The following is a 23,236-nucleotide window of genomic DNA, read 5'->3' as shown; positions in this document are numbered from 1 at the left end:
TATTCGTAAACCAACATGTTTAAGTTTGTTTCAACATATTTCGACACATAAAAGTTCACGTAATTCTTTTTTATATTTTGTTTTTATCTATTAAGAAAATATTTTCTCATTCCAAACCTTTGAAAATGTTGGGAATTACTTATTTTATTTTATGTTTTGACAGGGCCACCTTCGGCAATTTAGTGGCATGAGATATTTTTAGGCCATACACCTTAAGTATCTTAACTAACAGCAGAAGTACTTATAAATGGCGCAAAATTAATCACCCTATCGGAAAAATTTATACCTTTTACAAATGGCTGTGACTCTTGTGAACTTAACAGCTGCAATATACATTCCATCACGTAAGTTACATTCTGTTACTCTAACAGCTTTGCTATTTTTCTCTAACTATGTTATTTCCCTATGTTAAGCTCTCGTTTAGTTTTCAGCTTATATTGAAATTTTTAATCTTAAGATCATTGCTGAATAAAGCACAAGTTCAAGCTACGAGCTATTTATTCACACTACTCGTATGTCCATGTTTCCTGTGTTATCTAACAGCCAGGTTACGTTGCCCATCGAACTTAGTCGTTACTTACAAAAAAGTTAGTGGAAAGGCTACTGTTTGAATGGAGTTACGATTAATAATTCTGTTTCTAAGTAGTTTTTACTCAACGCTTTTCCAAGGAATATCCCTGCAAGCAAAACAAGCTCGTTCAGATCTATTCGTGGGAATGGAAAATTCACTTTTCTTCGTAGCAAAAAGGTGGGACTCATTAAGATCAGTCTGTTCTATGATATCGGAACGACTCGGACACATATCCGGTCAAAGAGGTTACTTTCAGAAGCATTTCTCGTACATATATGGGAAATGTTTATACTGCTTCAATAACAACAACAAGAATTCATTAAGAAAAATTTTACATTTTAGAGAGAATCATCAGCATTTGTGGCAGTTGTGTTAGACCTCTCATCGTACACACACCACAAGCAGAATCATTCAAATGGTAATTTTTCTTAATTAAGGCAAATTGCAATGACCAAAACAAAAATATGTAGGTATATACTAAAATCGTAATTTAGTAAAATGCAATTAGTCGTAATAAAAATGAAAGTCAAAATAAACGTCTCGTTCGTTGCCACACATATCTATTGTGTTTGATTTATTAGATTAAAATTTTCATGCAAACTCAGCTAAATTGAACATTTCGTAGGCTGTGTGCAGATACAAATATTTACATATGTATGTACATGCATGCAAGTGAATTTAGAACACGAGGCATGATATATCATTTAAAGCAGATAAACAACAACGTAAAATGTGAACTATTGCTGCATACACTGGTGCACAGTAGAGCAAATAGCTGCAGTGGGAAGTGGAAAATGTGAGACAGAAGTAAACATTTGGAAAGCGTCAAATGTTTTTCGCATTTACTGGCAAAATGTTTGTGGCTAATATTTACCGATATGTGTGCATGGGTATGTATGTATGTACTTGTATATACAAATGTACCTGAGTGAGTATGAATTCATATTCATTTTCAATATAGTATGTATGTATACTGTTTGTGAGTATGACCACCCAGCAACTCGGCTGACTTGAATAAGGAAATCACTTCGCACAGATCGCGTTGTGTCGCGTGCGTTCGATGCGTTGCGGCGTCAATTATGATTCACGCGAAATAGTATGGCGCCGCATGGGCATATTGACATATCAAATTGAACATCAATATATGTATGTATATGTATACTCAATCCGAACATACAAACATACAACAATTGGCGCATACCAAGCAGGAACTTTTATTCGTTCCATTTGAATGCATTTTCAGGCAATTGGGGTAGAGGAACTAAAATTTGCTGATTTTTTCATACGCGCTTTTCATAAAATTTGCCTAGAAATAATCATTTACACGCCACTACTATCATTTTTTCTATAGCAGGATTTTTGCTTCGATACTCATTTTCGTGGGAACATCATTGTTTCCATATAAACTCGTATTTATGAGTAATACTTACTTTGATTGATTAAAAAATTGTATTAAACAAAAAAAAAAATAAAACTAAAAAACAAAAATAAATAAAAAAGAATAAAAATAAATAAAAAATAATAAAAAAATACAAAATAAAATAAAAAAATACAAATTAAATTTAAAAATACAAAATAAAACAAAAACATTTATTTAAAAAAAAAAATTATAACAAAAATTATAACAAAAGTATTAATTTAATTATTAATTTTTATGGAGAGATACACAAAGATTACAGACAACTCGAAAAATGGGTGAGAAATAAAAAAAAGACGTTTGTTTTTATAAAATAAAATAAAAATTTATTAAAAAAAAATAATAAAATAAAAATTTATATAAAATAAAAATTTATACAAAATATAAAATTTATATAAACAGAATTTAAAAAAATTTATAATATTAAAAAAAAATCTTATTTATATTTAATATTAAAAAATGTTTGATGCAAAATAAGTTTTTTATAAGCAGTTCCATTTTTATATATTAAAAAAATATTAAAACATTTTAATAAAATATGATTTTTTTAATGATACTGAAAATTTTATAGAGATTTCATATAATTTGATGAGACAACCCAAAATATGGGGAAAAAATTAAAAAAAAAAAAATTAAAAAACGATTATAAAAAATAATATTAAAAAAATGTATTACAAATAAATCTTATTTATAATATTAAAAAATTTATGATGCAAAATATATTTTTTTTATAAACAACTTTTTAATGATACTGAAAATTTTATAGAGATTTCATGAAATTCGATGAGACAACACGTAAAATGAGAACATTATTTCGCATTATTTTTTTAATAAATTTTTTTAGTAAATTTCAATACTTTACTTATATAGTTTTCGAGTCATTCAAATTTTTAAAAATACTATTATTCAAAAATTTTTAAGCGCATACGAGTACATTTCCAAATCTCAGAAGGATACAATGGCGAAGCCGATTTCTATAGAATGTAATGAGTCTCTGATTTTGCTTTCTTTTCAAAAGTTTTCATTTTAGTATCTGTTCGTTTTCGAAATATTTTAGAGTGAATTTCAATCAAGGCGCATTCATTGATGGTAGTGGCACTAGACCAACAAAAATGTTTTGTACGTTTGATTGCCACGGCAAAAGTAAAAAAAATATTGGCAAAGTAGAAAACAAAATGAATTCGCCTTGTTCCATTCTGTGCGCTGAAAGCCACACGGATACGGCAAAAGAAAAAACAAAAACAAATCAGCTGATTTACCGGCACCAACTTTAATAGATTCGCCTTGATCTCAATAACACAAAATATATTTTTATAATATTAGTGAAATTTATAAAATTTAAAACTGGATCCAAAATATGCTCTCCTCTCTTCTAATGTTGAGATTTATAAAATATACTATTATTCACAACCAATATTTTTAAGTTGGTTTCAATACATTTCCACATAAAAAATTCACATAATTTAATTTTTTAATATTTGTCAAATAATTTATAATGGAGTTTTTTATAATTCTATAAAAAGGGAAAAAGAGTTTTCGATATATTGCATTTTTTGTTTTTGTTTCTGTTCAATAATTAACAAAAAAATTAAAACACATTTCAATGCATTTCGAAATAATCAACTTCAAAACCAAAAAAAAAAATTTATAAAAATTACATAACATTTTTTATACGAAACGTGAAGTGAAATTTATTTTACATAGGTTTTTAAATATAAAAAATTTATAAAAAAAAATTCAAAAAAAAAAACAAGAAAACAAAAAAAAAAAAAATTAACTGCTACAACAACAAAAGGAAAAAAACTGAGTTTTCTACAATATGAAAAACATATATTTGAGGATATTCGTATTGTACAAAAAAAATATAAAAAAATGTATTCATTGAAAAAGTGGAATATCGTTTTTAATTACTTTTATACTCTTGAAAATTCAAATACTTCCTCATTGGGTCTTAACCGAAAAAATTTACTTCTCGGAATTAATTTCACTAAGGTGGATTTTCCCTACCGGGTATCAGTATACCACCACACACGTATACTGAAGCAATCATTTGAGGTCAGTTGTTATTTCCCTCTAATCTAGCGATTTATTGAATTTGTTGCAATTTGATTACAAAAATGTAAAAACTTCACAAGAAATACACCACCGCCGATTGCAAAAGTGCAATAGACGACGAGGCAGCAAATTATTGCAAACATACTTCTACAAATATGTTTATATGTATGTGAGTGTGAATGCATTTATGGCAATAATTATATTGCATGCTTACAATATATTCGCGATAGATCACACACACACATCTGTACGTGCATCAGCAAACAGCAAAATTCTGATGTCGTCGCCAAGTGGCCCATGAACAGCAATGTCGTCTGATTCGCCGAAAATATTATTTAAAATATATATTGTAATATATATAAATATATTTACGTAATACTCGCATTACAATCGCATAAATATACAATTGAAGTGGAAATTTTAAGAGCGATTTTGTGGATTTATACTTTTTTGGCGGTACTTAATGCTTAAGTGATTTTGCTTTAAATAAAATTCTGACAATTTTAATAAATTTATTGCAAAATATGTAGGTCTGTGGGTAGGTAAAGTAATGGGTTTTCCTTACCTTATCTCGAAGCAATAAATGAAATCCTTTTAAATTATCAAGGAAACGCGATTGGCAATCAAGTCTGTGGTTGCATACAAATTTGGTTAAGTTGTGCCAAAGAAATAGAACAAAAAGCTCACAAACGCCCATATCTGACACTTTTCAAACATGCATTCTATCAAAAAGCTGTTGGAAATTGATTAATAAAACCAAAATTTTGTATAACTCAACCTGCTGCATTTTATAAAAAATAAATTAAATTATTTTAAACCAAAGACCAATGCCGGAAAGGCAATACATTCCCATGGCAGCCGGTTCTACGTTTCCGGAATTACTCCGGTTTTTCTCGACCAAGGGCTGCCGTCCCAGTAAACTAGCCCTATCTAGCGAACTTTATCAGCGGAAATGCACCTACAGGGCTGCAAACGATAGCCATTAATACTGCGTTTTTTTGATTTTTCAATTTCCTCGCTCGAAATCAGCATTTATTTTTGATAACTTTTGTTGACGCTGTTATGCCTTTTTCTTTATATATGTACATGAAAAATGCGCGATTTTTTTCTTTTCCCATTGATGCAAATGCGCAATACGCACGCATAATTTTAAGCCAAAATTGAACGGGCATACCCAGATTTTTTCTGGACAAGAAAGTTTGAAATTTTCTACAAAGTTTGCAACTTTGGATAATATGGTTTTGTTGTAGTATGAACTATATTTTTATAAGCAAAATACAAAAAAAAAAACAAAAAAATATAAAAAATACATAAATAGTCAAATCTCTGTAAAGCTGCTACTGTGTGAGCACTCCTGCACATGCATACATACATACATGTATGCACAAAAAATATAACCAAGTTATCACATTTAACTGGAAATAAAACCATTTTTCGCACTCACCTTTCACGCAATGGCATTAGTATGCCAGCACCCATGCTCGAAACTTTCATTGGTATTTTGACGCTATCCGAATCACTGCCGCTCTCAGCGCCCGAGCCGCCGCTACCGCCAGCCAACTGTTGCTTGCTGGCAATACCCATTGTGCCTTGCTTAGAAGTTTGCTTGCAATTTTGATTGCCCTGTTGCCGACTACTCGATGTAGGTCGCTTAGCATTGCGCTTCTCTGGCACAGATGCTCCACCACCACCGACAATGCTGCCGCCATCACTGCCGATGACGTCGAAATCGTCACCATATCCAGCCGCTGCGGATTTATCCAAATGCTTAACTGCTGTCGACTTAGCTGTGACAGCCGTTGCTGCTGTTGCTTTAATGCCTCCATCGCCCTTGTAAGCGTTACCTTGCCGTGCATTTATCAAGTGTTGACCCATATTTTCAATTTCACTAAAATGCCCATCACCATCGGCGCTGCCGGTACTATCGGCACAACCATCACTACCAGCACCACCGCTGCCATCACCGCCGCCACCGCCACCAATGTACTCCATATGCGAGTCATCGCAGCTGGTGAGAAACATAACGGCTGAAGGGGCGTGCATGCCAATGCCAGTGCCGGCGTTGCCGTTGCCAACATTGCAACCGCCATTCGTATGATGTTGCGTATAATAGTATTGATGCTGATGCTGATGATGCTGTTGCTGTTGCCGTGGATGTCGATTATTGCGATTGTAGTTGTTGAAATGTAGTTGCTGCTTGTTGTATTGGCCGCCACCAACTCCGATGCCGATATTGCCGCCGCCGCCGCTTCCAGTTGTTGCGCCACTTTGTAATCCCGCTGCCGTTGCGTTGTAGGTTGTAGCCCCGGTGCCACAGATACCAATTGTTGCTCCAAGTTTAGTATCCCGATGTGTGCCATCTAATGAAATATTCGATAGAAACGAGATCGCAGTCAATCTGCGCCTGTGTCTCGTTTTATTAAGCGAACTTGCCATTAGGCAGTGACGGTAATTGGTGTGTGACAACTGTAAGGCGTCTATTGAATGTCGGACGCGTAGATATTTGCACTTGAACTGCTTCAGCTGCTGCTGCTGCTGCCTCAAACGTTGACTCTGCTGCTGCTTTTTCTGTTGTCTCAAACTGAGTACACTTTGCGATTTGCGGTTTGGGAGCACGATTTGCGTGCCTGAACTCTGTTTTCTTAAAACGTATGGAATGTGTTTAGGGTCGATGGGGGCACAAAATAATTTAAAGGAGTAAATTGTTTTTTTTTTTTTTTAATTTATGAGAACGATTTTTGAGTTTTTGCGACGTTTTTTTTTCTCGGTTAGTTCAAGGAAAACACAATTTTTTGCACCGAAAGTTTTTGATTAGATCAAATTACTTTAAGTAATAAATGTTTTTGCAGACTTTTTAAACTTCTCGTTGGAGCACACCGTTAACGCTTACTTTTCGTGAGCTTTTTCTAGCGAAAATTACGCAGTAGTTTTAGACATAAATTTTTGCTTTCTTTCTGATTCCGGAACTTTCGTAGCCGATTTCGATTTAAGCTCCGTTTAACTTAGTGCGGAAAATTTTTTAAAAAGCGTCCGTATGTAAAAAATGCCACACAGTGTTGGAGCGACTTTAGCGTTTTGCTACCAACTTTTATGCAAACACGCAGTTTTTCTACTGCAAAAAGTTTTTCCTAAACTTTTTATTACTATTATTGTTGTTGTGGTTTTTCTGAGACTATTAAACGTATACAAATATCACATAAACTTTATAGTCTTTAAAAGTGACAGTTTCTGAGACGAATTCGATTTACTTAAACGCAACATTTTGTTGATTGTTTTGTGAAACTTTAGTTGCAATAAAAAGTCAAAAATTATTTTAAGTGAAAAACTATTAAAATAAATATTGTATTTAGCAATTGCAATTTTTCGCACAAAACTTTTTTGAATTACGTTTCACACACGCACACACTCAAGCACTGGATTTTCACTGCGGTGTAGGAAAGATACTGCTGATTTTGTTGTTAGTGCCGTTGCGCTGCTGTTTGCGGTTGAAGTCGTTGAATTCACTTACTGGTCGTTGGCCGCTGGTTCGGTTCAGTAGTTACAATTTTCCAATTTATTTATGTTCGCCGTCAAATGCTGCTTAGTGTAGTGTACGCTTTCGAATTCAAACGTAGAGTGGCTGTCGGAAAATTCTAGAATTAAAATTAAGAAAAGTCTATATAAGTTGCATTTTATTGACAACAACAAACACGTAGTGTGGACAGTGCAGACAGAAATTGGTAGAGAAAATATGCCTGCATAGCCCGAGCATAGTTGCAGATACAGTGCCATTGCAGAAAGCGCTTGAGAGTGAGAGAGCGTGTGGAACTGCGAATAAGAGCGAAGCTGGTATGAATGAGCCATGCAAAAGCATTGCGCGTTGTGCATAAAATATGCATATGTACATATGTATGTGCATGGTAGTTGTGGTGGCATCCACGTAGCCGTTGACAATAGTAGCGTCGAAAATGGATTGCTAAAAAATATGCATCAAGGCATGACCAAACAGGGTGTCGCCGCAAATGCAAAGCTAAATAAGCAGGGCCGTCAATATCTGCTGCAAGTGGAAGTATAAAAGTAGGCACTTCGCAAAAAGCTTTGATGGGCGGCGTACTCCACCCGATGGTGCGGCACTGCTTGTACGACCTGGTTTCGATGCCCATAGCGTTCATAAAAGATCACACGATCAAACCTCGAGGGTATTTCTGTCACGATAAAGCTGCTTATAAAAATGATGTGACATTCAGAGACAGCAGAAAAACAACATAAATCAGAGAAGACTTCTAATGATGTGTACTGCAGTCTATATATTATTATTATTTATTAAGAAAGACCCTAATTTCCCATTTAGCTGAGTTGGCGATGTAACCCTCAAAATCGTTTATAGTTCAAATATCCGCACAAATGATAAAGGCATCTGAATTGAGGCCCTCGCCTCATTTGAAATGGTGTTTTTTGGATGTTTTTTTAAAAGCGAGTAAAACGGAAACGAAAAAAGATTTTTTATTTTTGTTTTTACTATTTTATTTTCTGATCCATTGTTAAAAACCAAAAATTGTTTTTTGGCCATACGAGTCTCGTTCAAATAGTTGTCAGCCCTCAAAAAGTAGTCTTTGAAAAAAAAATTTCCCCTAAGACTGGACCGAACATTCACAAAGGGCCTCTGAAAATGTGTCATCGCCAACCCAGAGACTCAGATATGCATAACTAGTAGAGGAGGAAATAGAGCCGAGTGTGACCGGCCAGTTAAGCGGCAAGGAAACATATGTATGTATGCCCGTTGTTGTTGTTGTTGTTGTTGTAGAGGGCTACAAAACCCTGTGTAGTGAAGTTATTGGTCTTCGTTATCTCATCTAACGGTAGGCTTCGGGTACATACGGTTTGGACAGGGTGGAACCAGAGAAAAAGGGGTGTTTCGATGAGTTGGTTTAAGTGGGAATGTGAAGTGGTGGTTAGTGTCCTGCAGGCTATATTCATATTATAAATCTTTTTTTTTTTTCCTTGTTCACTCCTCTCGGGAGCATAGGGCCTCGACAAGACTCAGTCTTGCATTGGTTTCGTTAATCTATTTTGATTTCTGACAGGGTAGGTGATTAGCCTGCCGCAAATCCATTACTATTCATTTATTTTTATCTAATTTTTGTTTTTTGTTTTTTGTTAAAAAATATAGTTTATGATACAATAAAAACCATATAACTTTAATTTTCAAACTTTGTACAAAATGTAAAAAATTTCAACAAATTTTAATCAAAATTTTAAACTTTCTAATCAGAAAAAAATACTTTTTAATCTAATATAAAAAAATTGTGAGTATGCAGTTTTATAGTCCATTGAATTGTGACGCGTTGACTTTTGAATATTTTTGTTTTTGCTGGCGGTTTTGTGAATTTTACTCCTGGCGGTTTTTCGAACATTTGTTATATGGAAAAAAATGCTTGTTATGCGAAAAAAAATTATGAAAAATTAACGCGCATTTTAAGTCACTTGAAACTGGCACAAAGCTGTATACCCAAAAATAATTATGACAAAACAACGCGAGCCTCACGACAATGAGACAGACTCAAAACTTGGCGTATAATTCTCATTTAGGACAATTATATGAGAAGGGGAATACAGAAGGATTTTTTTCTTGTTTGTGCTATTATTTAAATGACGGGATACAAATCTAAAAATTGCCAGTGTATTCGACTTGATTTTTATTTTATTTGGACATCAAACTGTACTTATCTAACATTACTCCCCTGTCCGTTATTACGCCAGCTCCTTCTAAAACTTATGAATCTTCAAAACTTCGGGTACACCCGAACGCCAAAGCTGACTAATGCTTCGCGTGTAAGGAGGATTAAGGGCAACAATTAGCTGAAACTAAATTGGAAAGCAACCACGATTTGACCTGTGCTTAACTTAATACATACGTAGCGCACTGACGAGAGCTCGAACAAAAAAACAAACAGATATTTAATTTTTTTTTATCAAAAATTTATCCAGTATACTCCCTTGAAACTCCAAGCACCCTTTATTGCACATTTTGCGTTGCCAGACAGCTGGGTGGATGCACAGGAATGCCGTCGCATATATACATATGTTTGTACGCATGTCCGTTGACCAAGTTCGACTGCACTGCGTATTCGTGTATGCTCTGCTGTTATCGCCTGTGGCGGCATTTTTGCATTCGTTATTGGCCGGCGAAAAGGTTGCACGCATTTCTTGCTGCACAGAGTGCAATGAGCTTCACATGGCCATCATTGACAAACGACCAACCGAACGAGTGAACGAGGCGTACGGCCACGATTGACGAATGTTAAAAAATGAGTAATAATCAATGAATCGACGAACAAGATGCATTTACATGCAAACTGTAAAATGTGAATAAACGAGTATTAGGATAAAGAGAAGTAGAATATCAGCAACTGCTGAGGATGTTACGATCTAAAAGATGCAGTAGACCGACCGACCAACCAGCAAGCCAGTTATCTAGACTGCCAAGCGTTAGGAAAAACTACATCATTCGGTGAAATGAACTTGAAATGGGGAGTGTGGCGTTAGAAGACCGTTTGCTTCGGTTAATGGCAGGGGCGTAGCGAATTTTTTTTTTTTGTTAATTCGGTGGAGAAGGTATATTTTAAGAATTTATTTTGATGATACAAATAGTGTGATAGTTTATTCAATCAATTTCCATATAATATAATACAAAAATTTGAAATATATTTCCCTAACTTTTCAATGCAAACTATTGAAAATTGACAGGTGACAGTGAACTTTCAGGAGCCCATCAAAAAAAACTAAACTTGTTTTACTCTTACAATCATCTGAACAAAAAAATGAAAATGCTTTTCCTAAAGGAGATGTTTCTCAAAGTATTCCTTAGGGCATTTTTTCGACTTCTCGCAGCACTTGGAAGCCAAAAAATCGATTTTCGCTAAAAAAAAAAAAAAACTTGGCTAGTTTATTATTGTAAGATTAAGGGGTTACATACGTTCAGAATTTTCAAAACATCGATTTTTTTTTACAGATTATTATTCTTTATACTCTTAGTCGTATTTCTGTGGAAATCGATTGTAAAAATTCCCCATAGATACAAAGTTATGGTAAAAAATGTAACTGCCCGACGGTAGCTATCTGCGCACAGGTAGCTATGCTTCGTTTGAGGCACTTGAAAATTTAAACTCGTTTTTCTCGAAACTACTTTTCCGGGACGGTCTGCATGATAACTCATACAATTTTTAATTTTTTGAAGTGAAACTTCTTAGGCGTCGATGGACGAGCGAGAATGGAGAGTAAAATTTCAAGGCCATGCAACGTTTTGGGCATTTTCGTTCCGCGAGATAGAAAAAAGATATAACGTAGAGGAAAAGGAGAGAGAGAGTTATACCTTATATAATATATATCTTAGATACACTTTAGGCTATTTTCCATGAGTTTTTCCTTGTGGTTGCTAATTTCTAGTGAGAAATAACACTGCCTACTTTTTGGCGCTTGTTTGTTGGTGCAAACTTGTAGGAAATATATTTTTGGTGCCTACTTGTTGGCGTTATATTTCCTTGGTGCCTACTGTTTGGGGCGTTTTTTGAGCCCAATTTTTTTGGCGTTTTTTTTTTGGTGCTTGTGCTTTTGGGTACTATAAAGTGCTATCCATTCCGGCATCCGATTTATTGGTATCGCCTTGCGGTAGTTTGTGCCGTTGCTGCGTTGCGATCCTGGAATCGCTGCGTTTGTTGCCACAGTATGTGTCCGGCGTTTACCTACACCGGTCGACCCTTCTCCGTTTTTTGTAAATTTTATCTATTTGTATTCTCTGCGAATGTTGTGAATTTATTTAGATATATATTCTTTCTCTCTCTCTCTCTCTCTCTCTCTTATTTTCTCTCGGGTCTCTCCCTCTTTCTTTGTCTGCCTTGAAAGTTTCACTTCTGTTATGTGTACTACGCTAAACGAACTTTTTTTGTTTATGCGGTTTTTTGTTTTTAATATTCGAAAGTGTCTTATAGTCTGTCGAGCCGGATTTTTGACATTTTTATTAAAAAAATGTATGGACATAATTAAAGTGAGACATTTATGATGTAAAACTTTTTTTAAAATGCCGTAAATTGCAAAACTTTTCGAAATTCAAAAATTTGGCTCAACAGACTATAACTACAACTACAACTTTATTTTACAAGAATTTTTTACTTTTTAAAGATCCATCAACATTTCAAGGAGAAATGATGCAGACCGTGGAGCAACTTTTTTTCATTGTACTTTGGGTCACGTGATTTTTTATATACTAATTTTTGTAAAGAAAAATGAAAATCAATTTTTGTATAAAGTTTAAGTACTAATAAACAATGTATAAAATTTCTTATATTTATTTAAAGTATCCCAGTGTAGTAGGCAGGACGTATGTTGCCCCTAAATAGCTACAAAAAAACAAAAAACCGCCCAGGGATACCTGGTGAATTATGTGTACTTCTTCAGGTATATAAAAAAAAAAAACAAATGAAAAATATGTGCGAAAAAACACGTTGCCTTATTTAACAGTAAAAAGGTATACTTTATATACTCCTACGTTGTATTTGTATATCGAACGTGTCAAGTGTTTTCATTTCCAATAGTAGGTAGGAATGGGTCGTCGTCTTATTGTTCTATTTATTACTTATTGTGCATTGTGTTCAGTATCAGTAAACAATGTAAACGGCAACACTTTGTATTCGTTTTTAATTTTACGCTTCACTATTGTAGTTGTACTCAATTTGCAGTCACAATGGCTATGACTATTGTAATACAGTATTTAGCGGCGACCATACCGGGTAGTCGTCAGGCGAGACTCTCAATCTGCAGATTGGTTGGCTAACTAACGTGCCATTGTATGGAACGTGCCAAAACGACGATAAGGTAACATACATACACACATACCATACATGCATGCATGTATTCATGCATACACGTAGTTATATAGAGAGGAACGAACAAGTGGTGGAATAGGCAGGCATTCGGCCGGCAAGTTGTTCGGTAGTGACAAACCGATTCATATGGTGTGCCATTGTCGCTGCTGTTTGAATTTGTTGGGTATTTGTTCGACTTGCATTTGATCGATTTCTTAAAGTGAGAATTGGAAACCTGGCAATATGCCATATCCACTTACTGTAAGCATTCGGTTTTTTTCCATGCTGCTAAATACTTTTCGTTGGCGGTAGCGGCTACCGTAAGCGGTCGTACGTGTACGTAGGAAATAGGTTGGTGATAAGAACGGAGTGGGGTTGATTCCAACCTCTTATACACGAAACATTAAGATTGCACGAAATAATATATTTGCCAATGTGCATCATAAACATCTAATCTAATTTGATAAAATTCTATAATCGATGAAATTAATCTTCTCCGGCGAGCAGACGAGGGCTGTATACGAGTACTCATGCAGAGCCCAGGTTTTCTTAACATGGTTTTGATATACCGTTTTGTGTACATTTAGTTGGCTTAAGCTTCTTGGCGAAGTCTTTGCTTTGCTTCCTTATGTAGTTGGCTATGAGTGTCCATCAGTAATCTTTTTGAGTGCTTAATTGGAGAAAAGTCGACTTACTCCATTAGAGTTTGATTTGCTATAATAAGCACGGTTTTATTAGTACATAGATAACCGACTATCTGGGTTAAACTTTGATACATTCCCTTCCGGATACCACTTTCCCTTATCCAAAACCGCTGGATTAACGAAAAAAGTGGCAGATGGACCTAGGCTAATAAAAGACGTCGCCACATGGAACAGCACGAACTTCGGTTTAGTCAATTTGTATACAATCAAAATGCTTTCTTGTAAAAAAAAAATCGATTGTCTTTAATCTTGCAGTATTCTCCGAGGATGTAACTATTCATGCGATCGTCATCATTTCTGCGATTAATGAGTACCCTTCAGTTCTTAATAAAATTTCATTGAATGCTCCTTACAAGAATCTCCAACGACTTGAAATCTTAAATATTAGTTTCTCTATCTACATAGTCCTGCCACAAGTTCTGTTACAAGTTAAGTTCGTTATAGATATGAAATTATTTATAATACTTTTTTTCAATGAAGTTAGTTTTATTTCATGTAACTATTAAAAGAAAAATGTTTAACTTTCATTTGAAATAGTCGCCGTTTCGTTACGTTTACAGATTCACGGTTTCTATGGATATTGATGTTACTTCTCGAATCAAATATTGTTTCATACTCTCCAAATTTCTGTGAGGTCTTAAGACAGGCCATGTTCTCCAATTCTGACCACAAACTGTATTCCAATGGATTCAGATTTGGACTTTCAGGTAGCCAATCTTCCGTGGCTATGAACCCAATAATATAGTTTTTTAGCCACCGCTGGATGGTTTTTGCCTTATGGGCTAGAGCGAAATCTTGCTGGAAAATCCAACGCTTTCATGTCGCAGAAACGACATGAACCCGTAGACCAAATCTCGACCATTTCCAGACGACTACGCAGTCTCTTGTGGCATGTGAGCATGCCCGTGAGCCCTACCTCTTCAAGCTTTTCCTTGATGGTGGTTGGTCCCATAGCAACGAATGGCTCGGGTCCTATTAAAGGCGAGACCGCAGCCAACGCCTCTGCTATTTCGCCCTGGGCCCTGGGTCCTAAATCAGCCGAATGCGATTGCGCATTCCTAGAAGATTAAGTTTCTCATTGCACTCAAGGAGTAGTGAGAGCTTGGCAATGCTGAATTTTGGTCAAAATGTCATCTTCAGTTCGGTATATAATTCTTAAGGTTATTATAAAAGTTTTCAATCTCATAATTAGCACAGCCAGGATCATATTTAAATCAACTGGTTTGTCGTAATAGGTCAAGTAAAATAAAATTTTTTATTGCCCTGCTCTTATGCTTCCACTAATATTAAAAAATTTATATGTTTTTTTCTAAACCAATAACCTTTCGCATTTTGTCGTTTGGAAAACAAATAGCCATTCACCTCTATTGATTTCCTATGCACAGCTTTAACACGCAGAAACTTCTGGAACTTGCATGCAGACGATTGTGACTTAAGCGTAGCCGAATTACAGCTTTTCAGTTACATACATATGCAAGTGTGTGTGTATGTGTGAATGGCGAGCCAGCGAACAACCAGTGCCATGCACTGCAATATGATGTGCAATGACGTGTGCACCCACATAAATTCAAGAGGCTAACCAAACGAAATTCTTTTCTGCTCGTTTGCCACTTCGAACACTTGAGTAAGGGAATATTCAAAGCTGTGCTTGCAAGTTTTTCAAGGACTCTTAGAGAAATGTACCAACACTTGGATAGCTTCAAGCGTCAGTCTTGGCGAATAGTTACCATTCAAAATCACAAGGGGTGAGTTAAGCAGCAATTACAGCATATTTGCCGCACTTACGGGCACACATACATAGTTCATACAAATACACATATATGTACATTCACAGAAATCTGACTTCCTCTGTGAGGAAAATCGATTTCTCTGCCTGCTTTGCTTCGTAAATAGTAACCTCTGCCGCAGCTTCAAAGGCGAAGGTTGGAGCAAAATATAATAGAAACAAAATAGAAGAAAAATATCAAAACAAAAAGAGGAAGAGACCATTCGTTGGCTGGAGCGCTGCATAGAGGAATAGAAATGGTGAAATGTGAAATAGAGAACGGTCATGTCAAGTGGAAAATTTCTAGAAAATCGCCGAAACATATGTACACATTTATGTAGTTATACATGAATGTATATATGGATTTGTGCAAAACCAAGCCCATAGGGGGTGGATGATAGGTAAGTACGTTACGGAAAACACGAAGATAGTCTGCATCTAAGAAGTTATTTTAAGCAGGTGGAGTTATAACAACTTACCCCTTTCGCTAATTTTCTTGTTTCAAAACTTTTGGCAAACTCTTCCAAATTTACACACAACGGACGTATATAAATGCACACACGTCTTTCTAGCCCTGGCAACAGTGGTTGTGACGCAAAGTTGCGTTATTTATATATTTTAATAGTTTATTTTTCGTTTACTTAAAACTGTTTTAGGCGAATCATTTTGTCTATTTTTGTATGCACTCGCTGGGATTTCTGCTGTTGACAAAGGTTAGCAATGCGCGTAAATGGAATTGTGCGGCTAAACAACTGCACTGACACTTTTTTTTAGCGAATTCTGAACTTGAAGGTACCGCGCTTTAGCTCTTTAACATAATTGTCAAGTCATAATCGCCGCTTTCATTGACTGCTATTGTTGCTGCTACAAGTATTTATATCACACGCCCACAAGTATAGGTTTTTCTTCCGGAAAATCGAAAGAAATCAAGTGCGGTTGGTTCTCTGCTATTTATCTAAATCTCGCACGCATTTGCAATCTACTCGTTGATTCAGAGTAAGTAACCGTGGCACTGTTCACCATACGATGAGTAAAATTACGAAATATTGTTTTTTTTTTGTCTAACTTTATTACTTTTACAATTCACAGAGATATATTAAGAACCTTTATGAATATTTTCTCCAAAGTAGCAAAATATAAACTTTTATTACACAAGGATAAAAACATATGTGAACTTTTTCATGACAGACAATTTTTCGGACTGATGAAAAAATCCGAGAATTGTAACGAAGAAAAAGAGCAAAGCAAACAATCCGACTAAAGTGCTGCCAAGTTGTGAATATGGTTAGCGTTGCCAACCACGGAGAATGAGGATTCAGAGCATGAAGACGTAAAATTGAAACCGCAAGTTTATCGTACGGTAAAATAAATTACGCGGAAGAAATTTTGCTAACTTTAGGCAAAATAAACTACAAGCAAAAATTACTCTAATACTTAATTCGTGACTACTTTAATGTAAAAACCCGCACTGATACCCGCTCAAGAGCTGTTGCAACAGCAGCAATAACTTTTCTTACCGTGGCACCGTGACTCATGATGCGTTCGTTGATTATAAATATATAGATATATATAATTGGCGCGCACACTCTTTTTGGGTATTTGGCCGAGCTCCTCCTTCTATTTGTGGCGTGCGTCTTGATGTTGTTCATAAATGGAGGGACCTACAGTTTCAAACCGACTCTGAACGGCAGATATTTTTATGAGGAGCTTTTTCACGGCAGATATACAGTCGGAGCTTTGCCATTGGCTGCCGAGGGGCGACTGCTATTAGAAAAATGTTTGCCCAACAGCTCTCAAGAGCAAGTAATTTGAAATTTCTGACGTATTTTTTATTACAACTATATCAAGCCTGTGGTACGTATACCTGTAGAATAAGAAAGCAGAATAAGCGAACATTTTGTTGTAGACGGCCTCATATATTCAAAAAAGAAATTCGAAATTTGTTGCTATAGGATAACACATCCATTCTGATCCAACTAGAATAGATAACCAAATGTGAGCGTTCCCATGATAGTCGGTTTTATATATTCGAAACTGCCCGGATTTTTTTCCAGCTAAGGACTATCACTCCGGCTCTAAACGCTCTGGCTCTGAAAGTATTCGATGCGGTATCAGCTGGTGGTAGCAGAGGAAACATCAGGCGGAGAAGCAACTGGTGCCGGTTAGCACGAGAAATAAACGACTGATGCGCTTTTTTAACCTCGGCCAAAATCGCGTAAGCGGTTATCGCACCAATCAAGAAGAAAAAGAAGAACGACTATCATTCTAGCACCATTTCCCGTAAATGTATAGAGAATAATAATGTTTCTACACCAACAACAACCCAAATGCAAGCAAAAAAATTATTTTTTTATTATTATTGTTTTATTATTATTTTATATTAAAAAATATAACGCTTAATGTCTATCCATTTGTTTTTTGTGGCATCAGTATAAAATGTAAATAAAGCGAGTTTAAAATCTAACGTTACCATGTTTTTTTCCAAACGCTCTTACACGATAATCGTAATGGATGAACTATTGCAGTTGGTTCGTGCATGAGGCTCTACTATTTATCTACAATTTTTTTGGTTGTATCAGTTATGAAACAATCTGCCAATATAAAAAATGTAATTCAAAATTTTGGATTACTTTCGACACTTTTCTTTTTAAGATTTTGTGGAATTACAATAAATTTTTACTAAAACCTTTAATACTACTGATCATTGACCGTCTTTCCGGTAATTGTAAAAATGTACTAATTCGCATGCAACTTTGCCCTCGTGAAATGGCAACTCTTCCAATCTACCATTTTTCTTCGCATACTCGAAGTTTTATCTTGTTTACGATTATATTGCCGCTCGCTCAATTGAATTAAATTAATTTGTTGGCCACGAACAAATTAAAGTCCTAATTAATTTTTTTATTTGTTTATTTAAGTTTTGTGTGGTTTTGTTTAGTGTTTATTTTAATCGAAATAATGCGGATTCATTAACTTTGAATTTTGTGCCTATGGAAATGCAAAAGGAAAAAGACTCCAAAAACTGAAAAGTAGTGGCAAATGTAACGATAAAGAAGCGTACGAAGAGTGAAGAAAGGTAAATTTAATGCAAAAAAAAAGGTGAAATAACAGTAGACTTGGCCTAAAACGGCTAGTCTATCAAGTACATACATATATACACACGAATACGGGTGTACATATTCATTGTGGGCATCTACGTACTCGGGGGGAGGAGTAGAGTGAACAATACGTGTTGCAGAAAACAACTAATAGAAAGAAAATTATTAAAAAGAATCCAGTCATGTTAATAAAACAAGGTAAGTAATATAAGCCGAAAGCCAGCAACTAAGAAGAAGGAATCGCAGAAAGAATCGGAAGCACTACGACTGTCGACTGTGGTTGTACATCGTCATCAAGCTAATGGTCAATGCACGGCAAAATATGCAATCAATTAAGTGGAACACCACGCTGGCCGAATAGTTTCACTTGGCAAAGGTGCCAGGAAGGCGCACCAGGCGATGAAGCTTTTGGTTTAACTCCCATTTTTAAGCAGTGAAATGTGTGAAATACATACGTACGTACATACATGTGTGTATGTTATTAATTGGTTGCGGCAAAAGCGGTTGTGCTAGATATGTGCGGAATGTGTTAATATTTTATCTGTTGGTGCTTCACGTCAGCACAGTGAAGCATTTAGGCGAAACCAACTTGTTGCATGATTCATTGCTGGCTGGCGAAAGATAGTAAAAAAGGGCAGTTCAATTACAGACTAAGGTGCTGCCATACAATTCCAAAGTGCTTAAAGAGCGAGCGGAAACATATTTCAATACAATAAATTTTGTAAAAAATATTCGAATTTCATTTGGATTGCCGACTGCTGTATATTTTTGGCGCGTCGTCACACTCAAGTTATATTTATTTTCATTCCGCACATAACCACTTGTGGATTCTCGCTCGCATTTGTTTACATTTCGTATTGAAACATCATTATTACCGTCGTCGTTATATGCTTTTGGTTGTTATTGGTTGAAAGGGGCGGATAGATGCTGGGGCATATGAGTTTATCGCCCACTCGTGTATTTTTTGTTTTGTGCGATACAGCAGCGGTGTTGCCATGTTGACACAACTTTTTCCCCATTAATTTAATCAACTGCTCCCAACTGAATATGTTTTAAATTATTTCTATTTTTTCTATTTACAGTTACTTTGATTTTGTACTTTTCGTTAAAATAACCGAAAGCGTGCTTGAGAATTTTGTGTATTGTGCCTTCAACGTTTTTCTACCAACAAATAAATACAAAATTAAATTATTCTTCAATTACAAATGCAGAAAATGCCTTCACAAATCATTCCGGACGGCACCAACGCCAACAGTGCCACCAATGAGATCAAAGTGAAAACTGCCTACAATGGCGAAATTATGATTACCTACATAGATGAAAATATCACTTATGAAAATTTATGCCATGAAATACGCGGTATATGCCGATTCCCATCGGATCAAGTAAGTTTGCCATTCAAATATTTTATGAAGTTTCAATTAAATTGAAATGCATTTTTAGCCTTTCACCATAAAATGGGTGGACGAAGAAAACGATCCCTGTACGATAACTACTCAAATGGAATTAGACGAGGCAATACGCTTGTATGAAATAAATCGTGATTCGGAACTTGTTATACATGGTGAGTAGTTGATTGTGAAAAAAAGAGCACAGCGAATACTCCAATAGACTTATTTGTTACTGTTGTTTTGTTAGAAAAAGATGTAAATTTTTGTGCGTAAAATGTTTATAGGTATGTAAACGATTTTTTATTTATTCATGAATACAACCATGGGTTATTTTTACAATTATTGGCCTTAAGAATAGTTTACATAATTAAATCGTAGGTAAAAGGATTAACAATAAAATCAAACTTAAAATTGAAATTACAACAATTACAACAAAAAAAGGAAAGTAAGGTAAAGATATTAGTATTAGGAGTAGGGATTAATTGGAATAGATTGAAATAATGAGAAATTATTTGAGTACATTCAGCAATTTTCGGCAAGGTAGCGAAGCAAATTATGTTTGAAGCACGAGCTTTCTTTTACGAGTATACGTTTAATTTTATGAGGTAACGCAACGTCCAAAGACGGACAGAGAACACAAAGTATTCACGTTCCGTCACCAAACAACTGCATTTCATCAGATCTAAGTTTAACGAACGGCAAGACTTTGACTGGGTTGCTCAGTGTTTATGATCTTCTGGATTAAAACTAAGCATTTATACCTAAGTAAATCGTCAAAAGATACGGAAACAATTTTTTTTCGCAAAAACAAAAATGTGGTCAATGGTTTGGCTTAAATTTTTTCTCGTAGTATGTTATTATCGTAGCGGTCGGAAGTATACAGATTCGAAAACCCGTGCGCGAAACCCCAATTGATAGAAGAAATGTTTTCTAATAGCGGTCGCTCTTTGGCAGGCAATGCTAAACCTCCGAATGAATTTCTGTCATGAAAAAGCATTCATATAAAGTATCTGCCGTTCAGATGCGGCGTAAATCTGGAAGCCCCTTCATTTGTGGAAAACATGAGAAAGAGTTCGGCCAATCACTATATGTGCTATTATGGACAGTCAGTTGCGCTATTTATTCATTGTTTCAATCGCCTATTACTTGTCTGCATCTCTCAACTGGGTTATGAGATGGTAAATTGGAAGCGTTACTGCTCTCTTACAATCTCATGGAGTCCCCGTATCGGTAGATAAATGATAGGCAAATAAAATTGATAGGCGCTTAGAATCCACCCAACCTATGAAACTCAAATAAATAACCCTGTAACCTCTTTGTTAAGTGCGCCGTATTACAGAGTGCCGTTTTTGTAGCTTCGTGCAATTTTAATGATTTTACCTCTTAATCTTAGTACTAAGCTCGTGTTTCACTTGAAAAGACTGTCAAAATCCATACAAATTGCATTGCCGTGAAATATGCGTGACATTTCATATGTATCTCACGGCAAAGTAATACTCAGTTCATGTCGTGAAAACACCGCTCAAAGTGCCAACAACATTTTTCCACACCTATTTAAAATTGACCGAAAACTGACAATTCGTTGGTGAGTCAAGTGCCTGAGTTCGAATACTCCGAAGATATGGTTTTTTTTTTTTTATTTTATTTTTTTTTTTATTTTTTTTTTTTAATTTTTTAGGTGTCAATATACATATGTATGTGTGTGTGAATTTGTTTAAAATCACTTTTCTTACCAAAATTTTACAATTGCATCTGCGGTGATGCTCATAAATTTGACGTTTCTTCTCATTTGGCAATCTATGTTGCTGACGAAATTTCACGGCTGTGAAGTTAGTACTAGCTTTTAGAGAGCAATCGAATCATGTTGAGGGCTTGGCAAAACAAAGAAAAGTCCAGCAGGGTCGAATTGTAGCTCCATAGCGGCCAACTGGCATCGTTAAAGAGGCTTATAATATCATTTAGTGCGCCAAATATTGATTGTTTGTTGGGATGCCCAACGCAGCCCATGTCTTCATTTTAGGCCACAAGTAGCCGGCAATAATGGTTGAGTAGCTATCAATATTAACCAAAATAGGGTTTCTAGCATAATTAAAAAAAGAAATATAAAAATACTTTCGTATCCAAATGGCAATATGGTCATTACTAAAAAAATTGGTCCTAGATTATTACTTCTGTGAATGCATTGACTTTTGTTTTTTAACTGGGCCATCATTCGAAATGCTGCCTACATTCGTTGTCAAATGTGAGCTACTATAACACCTAAACTCTGAAGTAATAAGGACTCGAGTGGTCACTGGGCGTCAATTTTTAAGTCAATTGGGTATTTTAAGTGAAATGTTCGATCTGTTTTTTTTTTTTTATAAAATTCTTATCAGACTGGTGCTTTGTTGTTGTAGCAACATAAACCTTCCCTTACATTTATGGGCAATGCTGCTGGAGTGACAGTTCTTGGCCGGTTATAAATCTGAATCGTTCCGCGTAAAATATTCTGTTGTTGAGTCTCTCGAGTTTGTTGTACAAGGTGAAGTCCAAAATGGACAAGACTGGCGTCATAAAAATGTTTTTGATGGCACCATCTTTTAAATGAGTTAGTGCGTTGGAAATTACATGCCTAGCTAACTTCCAGTGAAAGATTGGTAACATTCGGTTAAGTGGAAGCGAAGTTATTGCGTGTTAAGTGTCAGTATGTTTGTGTCATCGGTACAAAAATGAGTTTCGAACAAAACAAAAAAAACGCGTTTGGAGAAGTAAAAAATCAAGACGATGCTCATTTGTTTTTACGATTCCAAGCGAATTGTTCACAAGGAGTTCGTGCCAACGGGCCAAACCGTCAATGTAATTTTCTATCTTGTCGTTTTGAAGCGTTTATTGCATCGCATTCGTCGAATTCGCCCTGAATACCATGAAAGAGAAAGTTGGCGCTTATTGCATGACAATGCACCAACTCATCGATCCACTTTTGTGACTGATTTTTTGACTAGAAATCGCATTTTGACCATCAATCACTCACCGCATTCACCTGATATGGCTCCCTGTGACTTCTATCTTTCGGAAAATTGTATTTGGCCATGAAAGAAAAACGTTTTGCGTCCATAGAGGCCATCCAAAAAGTTTGTGTCGACATCCTGAAGGACATTCAGATCAATGAACACCTGAAACACTCTTTCGAAAAGCTTGTAAATCGCGCAAAACAGTATATCGAGGCCAGAAGGGGTTATTTTGAATAAATAAACTCGAAGTTATCAGAACAAAGCTCCTATCGTTTATATTTTAGCTCAGTCTTGTTTATTTCGGACCTTGTATTTGGGCGACCCTCTATATGAGCAATTTTCTCATTTCATATGACAATTATGCAGATATTTTTGAAATGCGTGAATATTAAATTTTAAAAAATT

At 35.4% G+C, this 23,236-nt stretch overlaps 2 protein-coding genes across 7 annotated transcripts in view; one reads left to right on the top strand and one right to left on the bottom strand.

Moving 5' to 3' along the window:
- LOC128865872 (CDK5 and ABL1 enzyme substrate 1) overlaps positions 1–16,545 on the bottom strand; it is a 91,079-nt gene extending 74,534 nt beyond the window's left edge. For 2 of the 3 annotated variants that reach the window (XM_054106260.1, XM_054106262.1), the window contains exons 1-2: positions 15,832–16,537; positions 5,488–7,675 (exon numbers count right to left, since the gene is read on the bottom strand). In XM_054106260.1, the coding sequence (XP_053962235.1) occupies positions 5,488–6,479 (992 nt within the window). In that variant the 5' untranslated portion in view covers positions 6,480–7,675; positions 15,832–16,537. Of the gene's footprint in view, positions 1–5,487; positions 7,676–15,831 lie in introns of all 3 variants that reach the window. The other variant, XM_054106261.1, reaches the window with a different exon arrangement.
- A 1,577-nt stretch (positions 16,546–18,122) lies between these two features.
- The window catches only part of LOC128865871 (atypical protein kinase C), a 63,675-nt gene continuing 58,561 nt past the window's right edge, over positions 18,123–23,236 (top strand). For 2 of the 4 annotated variants that reach the window (XM_054106257.1, XM_054106255.1), the window contains exons 1-3: positions 18,123–18,428; positions 19,533–19,835; positions 19,894–20,014. Coding sequence is in view for 1 of the 4 variants with exons in the window: in XM_054106258.1 (XP_053962233.1) it covers positions 19,656–19,835; positions 19,894–20,014 (301 nt within the window). In the remaining 3 variants the exon portion in view is untranslated. The remainder of the gene's footprint in view (positions 18,429–19,532; positions 19,836–19,893; positions 20,015–23,236) is intronic. The other 2 variants (XM_054106256.1, XM_054106258.1) reach the window with 2 other exon arrangements.

The sequence above is a fragment of the Anastrepha ludens genome, chromosome 6, assembly GCF_028408465.1.
Source record: "Anastrepha ludens isolate Willacy chromosome 6, idAnaLude1.1, whole genome shotgun sequence".
Lineage (NCBI taxonomy): Eukaryota > Metazoa > Arthropoda > Insecta > Diptera > Tephritidae > Anastrepha > Anastrepha ludens.
Note: the sequence above shows the minus strand (reverse complement) of the source record. Positions and strands in the feature narration are given on the sequence as shown.